Source organism: Pelophylax lessonae (genome assembly GCF_965119305.1).
Source record: "Pelophylax lessonae genome assembly, chromosome: 9".
In the NCBI taxonomy this organism is placed as follows: domain Eukaryota; kingdom Metazoa; phylum Chordata; class Amphibia; order Anura; family Ranidae; genus Pelophylax; species Pelophylax lessonae.
In genome coordinates this window covers 230,802,127-230,816,719 of record NC_138776.1, presented here as the reverse complement: position 1 = coordinate 230,816,719, position 14,593 = coordinate 230,802,127, and the positions used below count along the sequence as shown (strand labels likewise).

Genomic DNA, 14,593 nt, shown 5'->3' with positions numbered 1-14,593 from the left:
TCTATTTATAGGATAGGAGGCATGTACATGTGCTGAAATGTTTCAATGGCTGTCCCGTTCCACCTGATGGCTGTGTCATGGGTCAAAATTCTCCCCAATGTAAACTAATATGGCCGCCACGAACAACACCATGTGTTCGAAAATTGGCGGGTAGCGAACAAGCAAAATTTGCCGCGAACCAACCGCCGGGCGAACCGCAAGGCCATCTCTAGTGGGCACCCCTCCAATCAGATATGGTCACCTCTGTTGTCATACAGGTACCTCTGCTGTGACATGGGCCATGTCACAGCAGAGGTACCTGTATGACAACAGAAGTGACCATATTTGATTGGAGGTGCCCACATCACATCAGCGTGCCATATTCACACCAGGCCAGCAGTCCTCAAATCACACCAAAAGTGTCCAGACCATATATGGAGCTAAGTGCCTGTAACAAAGCTGTATTAGTCCAGACAAGTAACTGTTATGATTGATCTGTTATGACCATAGACACACATGTTTTCAGCATGGCTCTTTATGATGGAACAGATGGCAGAGCAGGAGGATGACAGCAAAATGAGGAGTTTTTAATACAGTGGCCTGTGGGTGTCAAACTGGTGGCCCTGCAGCTGTTGCGGAACTACAAGTTCTATCATGCTTCTGCCTGTGGGAGTCATGCTTGTAACTGTCAGCCTCGCAATTCCTCATGGGACTTGTAGTTCTGTAACAGCTGGAGGGCCGCCTGTTTGACACCTGTACAAGGAACCACAGAACCCAGCACTGCCCTGCTTCCCTATACTGTATGCTGTAACTAGGATAGATTTACAAATCTTACAGAGCAGAAGATATGTATGTCTGCAGAAAGATGGTCTGTGGGTGGTACTACTTTGTTCCTCATTGGTTCTAAAATCATCCTAATAGAGACTATTGTATTAATAAACTCAGAATTCTGTAAAAAAAAAAAAAAAACAGATATAAAAAAATTTGAAAAAAAATGTGTAGATATTAGTAAAGGTGCTACACATGTCCAATGATAAAGGAAACATTTTCTACTTCAAACTTCTATAAAGGACTGTGTGCTGTCCGAGGTGATATTGTGATCAGATTTGTATGTAGCTGATACTTTGTACATATTTTGTGTCATTTACCTATCAGGCAGCTTATGGCTTTATCTATGGACATCAATCTGCTGTTGATGATGGAAATAGATACAAATAGGCTGGGCTGATGGAATAAATACAATGTTTCTTTTATCTTGCTTCTTTTTTCTTGTAAGAATGTGTGAGCGCGGCATAAATGTTTATTCAGCTCTGCCACCTTGTGGTGATTCCTGGTAGAACAGTTGGGTATGTGTGCAGTACAAGGCGATGAATTGGGAATGTATAGAGGCAGAAAGTGGAGATGATCTCCGCAATAAATCTAGAATCAGGACGGTTCGATCCATTCCCCACAGTACTTCTCTACTAAATGTCATTATTATTAGTTTCCCACCCAAGAGCCGGACATAATTGGATTTATTTTCTTTATCAAGTAATATTTTATTGTGATAAATTGTATAATTAAAGTGCACTCTACAGGCAAACACTTTGTCTTCTTATCACACTCAGACTTGTAATACAGGTGAGTAGTAATGAGAGGAAATGTGATCACAGAACTTCATTCTCTCTCATCTCTTTTACTTCCAATCTATCTATGCTGATCGTCTACTCACCGCTAAACTCCTCCAACCAAATCCATTCCTCCTACGTCACATCACATTATAATTCATAGTTCAGGACATTATTTACTCTCTTGGCTATTAATAGACCACGCCTATAATGGATCAGAGTTGCTTCTTTTAAATCTCCCGCCGTTATTCGACTGGCCAATAGGAAGATTCAGCCGCATTATCCCGCTAAACTCGACATTGTAGAAGTTCTATTCATAGATTCGCTCATCTTCCTCCAAATCACATCACTTGTGTCGCCTTTCAGGTTCCAAATATTCAATCAATTATTTTCTATTCCCAAACACCTCCATCCTTTAATTCTGCTGAATAATTTCTGGAGATCAGAGATCATTGAATATTAAATACCAAACAAACATCCCCCATCTGAAAAGGAACACAGATCTCAGATCCCCCTTCACACTCCTTGGAAGAAAAATACATTTTATTATGGGAAGAAACCGCCCAGAACTGTGATTGGTGCAATTTTCACATTTTAAAATTTAAATTTCCCGCCGGAATTCTATGGAACGTTCCAATTATCTCAGATAGAATAATCCGACACTAAAATCTGATATCTTTTCCTCCGGGAACATCGATCATCCGTCCTCTGAATTGTCGGGCAGTTTATCTAACCAAGAATAATAAATACGTTAGAAATATTAGGTTCAGTTTCAACATAAACGATATATTCTCCTCACCCAGCAGCCAGCTCGGAAAATCGGCTCCATCACCCGGAGTGCGGACTCTACAATCAACTATAACAATGCATCAACTGCCCAACCAATGTAATTTGTAATATTGTTCTGTTCTTCCATAGCTTTGTTAAACGTAAAACAGATCGAACAATCAGATCGCAGAGTGTATGGGCAGCTAGACATCGCAGCACTCCATTTCTTAGTGAAAAGAAATGAGCGGCAGTTCCTATGGTTACACAATAAATGTGTAGAAATGAGTGTTGGGAGTTGTGAATGATCAGCCCTTTGTGTGAGAAGGTGGGTGGCCCTGAGAAGGACCTTTGTTGTGATGAAGTGGGGTAAGCGGTGGATGTTGGGGTTTTTTAACCTCCGAATCCGTAGAGAGTGCGCCCCTGGCGTTTGAGAGCATAGACGACATCCATGGCGGTGACGGTCTTCCTCTTGGCGTGCTCGGTGTAGGTGACGGCATCGCGGATGACATTCTCCAGGAAAACCTTCAGCACTCCGCGGGTCTCCTCATAGATGAGTCCGGAGATGCGCTTGACACCCCCTCTGCGGGCCAAACGTCGGATAGCGGGTTTGGTGATGCCTTGGATGTTGTCCCGGAGCACCTTCCTGTGCCGCTTAGCGCCTCCTTTCCCCAGACCCTTCCCTCCTTTACCGCGACCAGACATGATGATTCTCTGCTACAAAGACAGACTGAGCTCAGCTGTCTGCCCGCCCGCCTTATATACAGCCTGAGCGGACCAGATGGAAACCTTCCTGGGAAAGAGGCGGAGTCACACCATTCATTAAAAAAATAAGACAATTTAATTCATTTATAAGGCACCTAATTATTATATTATATGCCGATACATTAATGCAACAGCAATACATTTCCGGAAGATGCATTTATTCCTTCTTATCATGTATTTCTATTTATAGCTGGAGATTACACGGAGAAAAGGAATCTTTAACACTTCATAACAGAAACACAATCACCAGTTTTAATTGTTCAAAGTAATTTAATATTTATAAAATATTGTTTTGAAAAGGAAACAAGGACACGTTTTCCCGACATCTCACCTTCCTGGGTGTAAGGCTGGGCGGACCTGATGGGAGACATGCTGAGAAGGGGGCGCTGTCAGTCATTTATTACACTGCAGATAATTGCATTTATTTAGAATATTGTAATGAATGGAAACGGATGTAATTTATCAGAAGCGAGATATTTTCTTTATTGATTCATTGTACATTTTTTCTGACATGTCATAATTTGATATATTTATATAAGTTTTTTCTTTCTTCATTTACTAGTTGGAAACATTGTTAACAGTTTGCTGATTTTAAAGTTACAAAGAGGGAGCCGATCAGACATGAAACATTTGTTTCATTGTACATATGTATTTGGCAGTGTCATCATTGCTACATATCTCTACCAGCACTTTCACTTTTTTACTCTAGTTTTAATATGGGGAAAATCTGTAACTGTTACATCTCTGAAAAAGGGAACATTAATTATCGGCCAGTTCCACGATCATATACAGATGTGATGATGAAACGTGTAATACTTTTTATCCCATCATATAGAAAGGTAGAGATCTATGAGAGAAGTCATCTCACTATCATGTTCTCTGTGTAGCAGTGTGTATGTGTGTGTGTGTGTGTGTGGGGGGGGGGGGGGGGGTTGGATTCTGCATTCTGAGGACTTGGAATAAAAGAGAACATATGGAAATGTTTTACATTATTCAATCATCTTCACATTCCATTTCTATTCATCTTCTTGATAATAAAGCATTGATGAGATTTCTCGGATAAATGTCTCATCTGATGATCTCAGGTCTCAGTGTCGGATTTGGCGGTATAATAGGGCTGAGTATTTCTCTGTAACGTTCTTCACAATTCAGGCGGCAAATTTAAAAAAGAGCTATGTGAAATCTGGGCCAATTAGAGCCGTGGGCGTTTCCCTCTTAAGCCTCTACTTCATAGAAATCTATTCTGAGATCTTTCTCCGTTTCCCCCCGAGAAAATACTTGTTCAGTAGACTTTTCATTGATCTCTATAGGAAACATTCTCTAGCAGGGCGGATTCTGTATTGTAAAGTAAAAGAAAAGCTTGGAAGAAATGTGACATTTATATTTCTAACGTATTTATTATTCTTGGTTAGATAAACTGTCCGACAATTCAGAGGACCGATGATCGATGTTCCCGGAGGAAGAGATATCAGATTTTAGTGTCTGATTATTCTTTGTGAGATAATTGGAACGTTCCATAGAATTCCGGCGGGAAATCTGAATTTTAGAATGTAAAAATTGCACCAATCACAGTTCTGGACGTTTTCTTCTGATAATAAAATGTATTTTTCGTCCAAGCAGTGTAAAGGAGGATCTGACATTTTTGTTGCTTTTCAGATGAGGGATGTTTGTTTGGTATTTAATACTGAAAGATCTCTGATCTCCAGAGGATATTCAGCAGAATTAAAGGATGACGGAAAATGAAAACTAACCCCTATAAGGAGATCACATCGTTCCTTATACGATATAAACAATTAGATGATATATATATATATATATATATATATATATATATATATATATATATATATATATATATATATATATATATATATATATATATTTATTCTAATTTGAACAGACAGGTGTCATTATAGCACATTGTCCCCCCACCCGGATCACAATCTTAGGTGTATAAATATACGATCAGATCTCCTAAACATGTATGTCCGGCTCCTTCTTAGGCTCTGGGAAGATCTGTTGGATTTGGAAATAGAAAATAATTGATTCGGATTACTTGGCGCCAGACTTGTGTCAGTAATCATCGAGAATTTAACCGGTTTGGAAGAAATATTTGGAACCTGAAAAGCGACACAAGTGATGTGATTTTGAAGAAGATGAGCAGATCTATGAATAGAACTTCTACAATGTCGAGTTTAGCGGGATAATGCATCTGAATCTTCCTATCGTCCAGAAGGAGCACCTTTACTAATATATACACATTTATAGATGAATCAACATTAGCAGATTAAAAACTTAAAGTGTTAGTAATAAAGGAGCTAAGGAATAAAGGCATCCTCGTAGGGTGGTACTGTAAATGCGAGCATAAAAAGGTGCCACATCCCAAATTGAATAGCAAAATTGATCAGTGAACTCTTATGGCCTGTTTAGGCACCAAACTACACAAAATGTCTTACAAATGATACATTTTATTGCATTTTGTTCTTGAAATAGAAAGAGCAAATAAAATACTTGCGGTATGATACAACCCAAATATTCATAGCCACATGACCTTATATATACAGACCAATAGCTTACATGCCCGTACTTCTTGAATTGTATATTTGTTTGCTCTCTGAGCAATCCAATTTGTATACATGCTATACTTTGAGAATGTATCTTCTCATTTCATTTTTTGTTTCCTTTACATCTTTAAAAAAAAAAAAAAAAATCAAATACAAAATTAAAGTAATAATAATAATTTAAAAAAAAAAAAAAGATCACTTAAGACACATACTTTTTTCTTTATTTTAGTTGGAGTGGAAAGGGATAGGACCCCCTGACAGGTTTTTAATTCTGCTTGTGTCCCCATTGAGGGGGGTATTTACCCTCTCTATCTGTCCTGTTTACCATTTTCACTGAGCTTGAAAGTAAAAGAAAATCTCAAATGTTGGGTTATCACCGGAACAGTAGTAGAGTGGAATTCTTTCACACTGGACACTAGTTCTGGTGTGAATCAGGGATCCCCTCACTTTGCAAGGATTTCTTCTCACTCCCCGTTTAGCTATGGGACCAAAGATGGTAAAAATACATTTTTCATGGGGTTTATTATAACCCTCCCTTATTTTATATATTGAAATAAAATGGAAAAATAAATAAAAAATGATTATTATTATTAATAATAATAATAAAGACGATTAACACCAACCTCTGCCTTACTTACATCCTCTTTTTGCCCCGTGTGAAGGAATGTGTAGATGTTACCTCTGATTCTAGATACAAGGAAACATTCTACCTGAGTAGTCTATATAGCTGTGTAGTAATATGTGCTAATAAAGTTACTCAGAATATCCAGTGACAATATATTTGTAATGATGAGCAGAAAATGATACAAAGATGATGAGAACATGTAATGTTTAATGTACTGACACCTTCGAAATCTCTAACAATCTCTCCCATCACATCACACAGGGATCTGATGTCCCCGGCTGATGTTTTTGTTCCAGGCTCCTTCTACTCAGCTATAGACGAGCAGATTTGTGTGTTGGAGGGAAATGTTTCCTGATCTTCTCTCTTCACTCATGTAATGTGAAGATGATTGTAGTTGGAGATGTGAGAAGATTGATTTCTGATAGGAATGTGTGTAGAAAAGCAGGTAGAAGGAAGAATGAGACACACACTCAGGAGGTTGGAGGTGTTTGCAGCCTCTGTGTTCAGCCTCCTGAGCAGATGATGAGAGCGGTAAGTGAGAGATCGATAAGTGACAGTCCAGTGAGCAGATCGGGTCCCCGATAAAGATCGGCCATCCTTCCATTTCATATTAAAATCGTTTATCTCTCTGACGGGGAAACACAAGAAGAGAGAGAAGATTCTCCAACACTGAAATAAGAATTAGTGGGCGTGTTTAAGGTGTAACCAATAGCAGCGCAGAAGACAAATTCTATATCAACCAATAGCGGCGCAGAACGTCTGTATATAAGGCAGAGCGCCATCCCAGAATGATGTTTCTATTATCTGTTTTAAAAACTCCCTGAGAATCATGACGGAGACTGAGAGCGCCCCAGCCGCCGCTCCTCCAGCGGAGCCCGCCGCCAAGAAGAAGGCGACAGCCGGAGGAGGGAAGAAAGGCAGCAAGAAGCCGTCCGGTCCCAGCGTGTCCGATCTCATCGTCACAGCCGTGGCCGCTTCCAAGGAGCGCAGCGGGGTCTCCCTGGCCGCCCTCAAGAAGCTCCTGGCCGCCGGAGGATACGATGTGGAGAAGAACAACAGCCGTCTGAAGATCGCCGTCAGGGCGCTGGTGACCAAGGGGAACCTCGTCCAGGTGAAAGGACATGGAGCCTCCGGATCCTTCAAGATCAACAAGAAGCAGCAAGAGGGCGACAAGGCCAAGAAAACCGCCAAGAAGCCATTGGCTGCTGCTAAGAAGCCGGCCAAGTCCCCCAAGAAACCGGCGGCCAAATCACCCAAGAAGCCGGCGAAGTCCCCTAAGAAGAAGGCGGCCAGCAAAGCGGCCAAGAGCCCCAAAAAACCGGCAAAGGCTGCAGCTGCCAAGAAGGCGACAAAGAGCCCCAAGAAGCCCAAAGCTGCAGCCAAACCGAAAAAAGCCGCCAAGAGTCCGGCTAAGAAGGCGGCCAAAGCCAAGACAGCAGCCAAGCCCAAGAAGGCCGCTCCGAAGAAGAAATAAATCCCAGCAGCCGGAGATCTCCATCTACACCCCCCAAAGGCTCTTCTCAGAGCCACCCACCTCCTCCTAACAGAGCTACACATACCTGCCTACACCCCACCTCCTAACAGCTACACCTACCTACACCCATCTCCTCCTATCAGAGCTACACCTACCTACACCCATCTCCTCCTATCAGAGCTACACCTACCTACACCCATCTCCTCCTAACAGAGCTACACTTACCTCCTCCTAACAGAGCCACATATGATATTTCAGTATGTAATGCGGCCATTATGAACGTTCTAAGAAGAATCATTGTAATGATCGTGAGATCTCATCCTCCTCTATGGGCTGATCGATCCTCAGATCTCTAAGCACTATTCCTAGCGATTCTGTTTGGAATAAGAAATGACGTTTCTAGAAAATACAAGAATGTGTCTCCTGAGAGAATCCAAACATTGTTCAATCTGTTCCTAGGAAGTGATTTGTTTTACCGTTAAATATTGTCCCAATGTATCTCTTAGGGAAGATATTGAGGAAGTGTGAATTGTTACTCTGTAATTGTTAGTAATGTTACAGATGAGTTCCATTGTATTTAGGGGACAATAAATCGGTAAAAGGATCTCCTTTATAGATGAGAAATGTGAATTTCTCTGGGATCGGTTTAGAAATGTTACAGATGAGATTTACTTCCACACTGAGGATCGGAGCGGAGAGAAAAGAGAAATGCAGTGAAGCTGATGGCCGGGAAAGTGTAGAAATGTAGTAGCGGGGATTGGCAGCATGTAGTAGGGGTGTAGAAATGTAGTAGCGGGGATTGGCAGCATGTAGTAGGGGTGATGAGGTAGTATGGAGCTCTTTGTGAGGCGGATGTGGTGGCTCTGAAAAGAGCCTTTGTGCTTTGTAGAGATAGTATGGAGGGAGATAAGAATGTATTTAGGCCCTCTCTCCGCGGATGCGGCGTGCCAGCTGTATGTCTTTGGGCATGATGGTGACCCTCTTGGCGTGGATGGCGCAGAGGTTGGTGTCCTCGAAGAGTCCTACGAGATAAGCCTCGGAGGCTTCCTGCAGAGCCATGACGGCGGAGCTCTGGAAGCGCAGGTCGGTCTTGAAGTCCTGGGCGATCTCTCGGACGAGGCGCTGGAAGGGCAACTTGCGGATGAGCAGCTCGGTGGATTTCTGGTAGCGGCGGATCTCCCGGAGAGCCACGGTGCCGGGCCTGTAGCGGTGAGGCTTCTTGACTCCGCCGGTAGCCGGGGCGCTCTTGCGGGCGGCTTTGGTGGCCAGCTGCTTGCGGGGAGCCTTCCCTCCGGTGGACTTACGAGCGGTCTGCTTGGTTCTTGCCATGGCGGAAAAACTCTTCTAATCTCCAGACGGAACAGAAGTGTGAGAATACGGGCTGTGCGGCGTCTATTTATACAGACCGCGCTCCGCGTTTATTGGTTAGTGCTGACCACGCCTTCTTAGGTTTAATTGGACTATTTCTTAGAGCTCTAATCAGCCAATGACTGAGTTGTGTGATTCAGCTTTCAGTAGGGCGGGGCTTTCCCAGCAAGAGGTCACATGGGGCAGATTAACCCGAACCTGCCCGGAAAGCTGTGCGCGCCATTCCTGAAATAGGAGACATTAGAAATATTGTGAAGATGAAATGCTTTGTGAAATCCACTAAAGGACAATTTTACTATAAACTGCCCAGGAAGGATCATCGGGAAATGTTTTATTGAATCGGAAATAATTTCTGGCTTTATAAAGTCGTTTTTTTCTTAGTGATCAGTAAGGTGTCAGAGTTTAGATTTGATTTTCAGGTAAAATCTCTAATGAAGGTTTCTATGAAACGTGTAATACTTCCTATCCCATCATATAGAAAGGTAGAGTTCTATGAGAAAAGTCATCTCACTATCATGTTCTGTATGTAGCAATGGGGGAGGGGATTCTGCATTCTGAGGACTTGGAATAAAAGAGAAGATATGGAAATGTTTTACATTATTCAATCATCTTCACATTCCATTTCTATTCATCTTCTTGATAATAAAGAATTGATGAGATTTCTCGGTTAAATGTCTCATCTGATGATCTCAGGTTTCAGTGTCGGATTTGGCGGTATAATAGGGCTGATTATTTCTCTGTAACGTTCTTTACAATTCAGGCGGCAAATTTAAAAAGGAGCAATTTGAAATCTGAGCCAATCACAGCTGTGGGCGTTTCCTTCTTCAGTCAATAATGTCTTTCTTATAAGGATTTTAAAGAAATGCATTCTGAAATCTTTAATCGTTCCCCCCCCCCCCCAAAAAAAAAAAAATACTTGTTCAGTAGACTTTTCATTAATTTCTATAGGAAACCTTCTCTAGCAGGGCGAATTCTGGATTGTGAAGTAAAAGAAAAGACTGGAAGAAATGAACATTTATATTTCTAACGTATTTATTATTCTTGGTTAGATAAACTGCCCGACAATTCAGAGGACGGTTGATCGATGTTCCCGAAGGAAGAGATGTCAAATTTTAGTGTCGGATTATTCTATTTGAGATAATTGCAACGTTCCATAGAATTACGGCGGGAAATTTGAATTATATAATGTGAAAATTTCACCAATCACAGTTCTCTGTCTCTAATTCTGCTGAATATCTTCTGGAGATGAAAGGATGGAGGGAAATGTCAGCCAGTCCCTGTAAGGAGATCACATCCTTCCTTCACATTAAATACGATATAAACAAATATAATAACTAAATAAATATATAGCACGTTGTTCCCTCAGCCGGGTCACAATCTTAGGTGAGGAAATCTACAATCAGATCTCCTAAACATCTATATGCCGCACTCACACATTCTTACAATAAAACATCCTCCACAATCTCCCGCCTTACATTGTTACTTTATCTCAAATCACACGTTGGGAAGATCGCGGAGCTTTTATCCCACAACACAATGGAGGAGAGAAGCAAGAGAAACGATACATTGTATCTATTCAATCAGCCCAGCCAAATCTTTGTCTATTTGTATCTATTTCCATCACCAACAGCAGATCGATGTCCATAGATAAAGCCATAAGCTGCCTGATAGGTAAATGACACAAAATATGTACAAAGTATCAGCTACATACAAATCTGATCACAATATCACCTCAGACAGCACACAGTCCTTTATAAAAGTTAGAAATAGAAAAATGTTCCTACGTCATTCCACATGTTTAACACAATTACTAATATCTACACATTTATAGATGAATCATCATTAGCAGATTAAAAACTTAAAGTGTTAGTAATAAAGGAGCTAAGGAATAAAGGCCTCCTCACAGGGTGGTGCTGTGAATGCGAGCATAAAAAGGTGCCACATCCCAAATATAATAGTAAATTGATCAGTGAACTCTTATGGACTTTTTAGGCACCAAACTACACAAAATGTTTTAAAAATTATACCTGTTGTTACATTTTGTTCTTAAAACTAGTGATCGACCGTTATAGTTTTTTTTTTTTTTTTTTTTTTTTTTTTATTGCCGATACCGATAGTTTGGTCATCGCATATCGGTAAATATCAACCGATATTTTCGTACATTAAAATAAATAAAAAAAAAAAAAATATATATATATATATATATACATATATGTTTTATTATTATTTTTTTTACAGGTACTCTTGTGGAGGGATCTGGGGGTCTAAAAGACCCCAAACCCCTCCTCTGCGCTTGGAAACATTCAAAACGCCACGTTTGGCTGTTTTATATGCTGTAATTTATTAGAATTTTGCGCAGAATGTGGGGAAGTCCCCTCCCCCTCCTTGTAATGGCAGGCTGTCCAATGACTTCATTGGAGAATTGTCTTCTTCTATAAAGGACTGTGTGCTGTCCGAGGTGATATTGTGATCAGATTTTTGTGTAGCTGATACTTTGTACATATTTTGTGTCATTTACCTATCAGGTAGCTTATGGCTTTATCTATGGACATCGATTTGCTGTTGGTGATGGAAATATATACAAATAGACAAAGATTTGGCTGGGCTGATTGAATAGATAAATGTTTCATTTTTCTTGTTTCTCTCCCCCATTGTGTTGTGGGATAAAAGCTCCGCGATCTTCCCAACGTGTGATTTGAGATAAAGTAACAATGTAAGGCGGAGGATGTTTTATTGTAAGAATGTGTGAGTTCGGCATATACATGTTTATTCAGCTCTGCCGCCTTGTGGTGATTCCTGGTAGAACAGTCGGGTGTGTGTGCATTACGAGGCGATGAATAGGGAATGTATAGAGGCAGAAAGTGGAGATAGATCTCCGCAATAAATCTAGAATCAGGATGGGAATAGAAGGAAGGTTCGATCCACTCCCCTCCCAGTCTAGGCGATCTACAGTACTTATCTAAAGATAATTTAAAGAGAAAAGTTTTCTATTTTCTAAAAATTAATTAACTTCCTTAATGACAAAACACATAAAGATCGGAGTAGAGCTCTGCTGTGATGTCTGTGGGTGGCTCTTAGAAGAGCCTTTGTGTGTTGTTGGGGTGATGGGTGGGGGAGGGGTATTACTTGGCGCTGGTGTACTTGGTGACGGCCTTGGTGCCCTCGGAGACGGCGTGCTTGGCCAGCTCTCCGGGCAGGAGGAGGCGGACAGCCGTCTGTATCTCCCGGGAGGTGATGGTGGAGCGCTTGTTGTAATGAGCCAGGCGGGAAGCTTCGCCGGCGATGCGCTCGAAGATGTCATTGACGAAGGAGTTCATGATGCTCATGGCCTTGGAGGAGATGCCGGTGTCGGGGTGGACCTGCTTGAGCACCTTGTAGACGTAGATGGCATAACTCTCCTTCCTGCTCTTCCTCCGCTTCTTGCCGTCCTTCTTCTGGCTCTTGGTCACGGCTTTCTTGGAGCCCTTCTTGGGCGCCGGGGCGGACTTGGCTGGTTCAGGCATGATCAAGGATAAGAATGTTTTCTCCGCTCTGAGAAGAGAAAGTGTACTGGCGCCGCCCTCATGTGCTGCTTATATAGGCGGTCCTATGCAAATGAGCCTCCTCCCTCCTCACTCTTCTATTGGAGGACTCAGCCATGTGATGGGGAGTGACGTCATGCTTTCCTACCTCTTTTACCGATTGGTCTAGATACAAACCTAGAGGTTATTGGCTGGCTTCAAACGTGGCCAATCACAGGGCGAGACGTCATATCATTCAGAGTATAACAGGAAAGGGAGCGGCTCCAGCCATTCACATCTCTTTGAGAACTCCATTATCACAGAATCATGTCTGGCCGCGGTAAACAAGGAGGAAAGGTTCGGGCTAAGGCCAAGACCCGATCGTCCCGGGCTGGTCTGCAGTTCCCAGTCGGTCGTGTTCACCGCCTGCTCAGGAAGGGTAACTATGCCGAGCGGGTCGGGGCCGGAGCTCCCGTCTATCTGGCCGCTGTTCTCGAGTATCTCACCGCTGAAATCCTCGAGCTGGCCGGCAACGCCGCCCGCGACAACAAGAAGACCCGCATCATCCCCCGACACCTCCAGCTCGCCGTCCGCAACGACGAGGAGCTCAACAAGCTGCTCGGGGGCGTCACCATCGCCCAGGGAGGAGTCCTGCCCAACATCCAGGCCGTGCTGCTGCCCAAGAAGACCGAGAGCCACAAGGCTGCCAAGACCAAGTAATCCTCTTCCTCACCAAACACAAAGGCTCTTCTCAGAGCCACCCACAACTACATACAAAGAGCCTCATACCTCATTCTGTGTCTTACAACAAATCACATCTATCACTCAGTAGGAAAAGTTTTTCATTCCTACAAATACCTCTAAAAAGCAAACAACTTGCTTATTAACCCTTCTAATACCGGGGACTTGTAGTGAGAACATTTCCTACATCTAAAGAGAGCCTTCCACTCATTATTGGAGAATCTCCTTTCTAAAGTTCTCATCTCCCTCCAGGAACTCCTCGTCATTCCCCATCCTTTATTCCTGCTGAATGGATTCTACAAATCAGCAATTACCAAACAAAACATCTTCCCAAGGATCTCCAATATCATCCAAGTCAGGATTCTCCTGTAAAGGAAGAAAAAACGTTCAGAACTGTGATTGGCTCAAATTTCCCGCAGGAATAGCATGGAAAGTTACAATCCTCCCTGATTGGCTGATCTGACATAAAATCTCCCTTCCGGGGAAAATTCATCAACGGTCAGCCTCTGCTTCCAGGCAGTTTTATAAGCATTGAAATGTTACATTGTTTTAGGGTTTGATTTTACTACAGAATCCTCAGCCATTACTGGCGGATGAAAGGAACGCCCACAGCTCTGATTGGCTCAGATTTTAAATTTGCCCGCCTGAATTGTGGAGAACGTTACAGAGAAATAATCAGCCCTATTATACCGCCAAATCCGACATTTATCCGAGAAATATCAACACTTCATAGTTTTATTTTCACCGCTTAGTGAGGAATGACTACAAATGGAATCTGAAGATGAAAGAAAAGAGAACATATGAAAATGTTTTACATTATTTAAAGTCCTCAGAATCCCCCTCCCCCACACACAACATGAGAGGACTTCTCTCATAGATCTCTACCTTTCTATATGATGGGAAATAAAGGATTGCATGTTTCATTATCAGATCTGTGTAGAACTATATCTCCCCTCTGCCTGATATACAATTTGTACATATAGCAGATGCACAGATTTCTTCTTCCTGTATTACAATCGGAATGTTCACAAAAATTCCATCTTTGAAACATTCTATTTCTAGAATCATCTCAGTATTAGTGATCTCCATTCTTTTCATAATGAAATATACATTTGTAGGTTCAGTTCCAGGATAAACTATGATCTATTCTCCTGACTCAGCAATCGGCTCCACCACCCTGAGTGCTGACTGTACAATCTCCTATA

The 14,593-nt window shown here is 42.0% G+C and overlaps 5 protein-coding genes across 5 annotated transcripts; 2 read left to right on the top strand and 3 right to left on the bottom strand.

Annotated features, from left to right (window-relative positions):
- Positions 1 to 2,744: 2,744 nt before the first annotated feature.
- On the bottom strand, positions 2,745 to 3,056 carry LOC309563125 (histone H4; the record flags this gene model as incomplete). The annotated part of the gene is made up of 1 exon (XM_082267440.1): positions 2,745 to 3,056. One exon carries the CDS (start codon positions 3,054 to 3,056, stop codon positions 2,745 to 2,747), a length of 312 nt encoding a protein of 103 aa, XP_082123566.1.
- Positions 3,057 to 7,134: 4,078 nt separating this feature from the next.
- Positions 7,135 to 7,779, top strand: LOC309563102 (histone H1.2-like; the record flags this gene model as incomplete). The annotated part of the gene is made up of 1 exon (XM_082267417.1): positions 7,135 to 7,779. The coding sequence occupies one exon, from the start codon at positions 7,135 to 7,137 to the stop codon at positions 7,777 to 7,779; it is 645 nt and encodes a 214-aa protein (XP_082123543.1).
- Positions 7,780 to 8,697: 918 nt separating this feature from the next.
- Positions 8,698 to 9,108, bottom strand: LOC309563105 (histone H3.2; the record flags this gene model as incomplete). Its single annotated transcript, XM_082267420.1, has 1 exon — positions 8,698 to 9,108. The coding sequence occupies one exon, from the start codon at positions 9,106 to 9,108 to the stop codon at positions 8,698 to 8,700; it is 411 nt and encodes a 136-aa protein (XP_082123546.1).
- Positions 9,109 to 12,269: 3,161 nt separating this feature from the next.
- LOC309563116 (histone H2B 1.1) lies at positions 12,270 to 12,650 on the bottom strand (the record flags this gene model as incomplete). Its single annotated transcript, XM_082267431.1, has 1 exon — positions 12,270 to 12,650. One exon carries the CDS (start codon positions 12,648 to 12,650, stop codon positions 12,270 to 12,272), a length of 381 nt encoding a protein of 126 aa, XP_082123557.1.
- A 324-nt stretch (positions 12,651 to 12,974) lies between these two features.
- Positions 12,975 to 13,367, top strand: LOC309564325 (histone H2A type 1-like; the record flags this gene model as incomplete). The annotated part of the gene is made up of 1 exon (XM_082268953.1): positions 12,975 to 13,367. The coding sequence occupies one exon, from the start codon at positions 12,975 to 12,977 to the stop codon at positions 13,365 to 13,367; it is 393 nt and encodes a 130-aa protein (XP_082125079.1).
- Between the last annotated feature and the right edge of the window lie 1,226 nt (positions 13,368 to 14,593).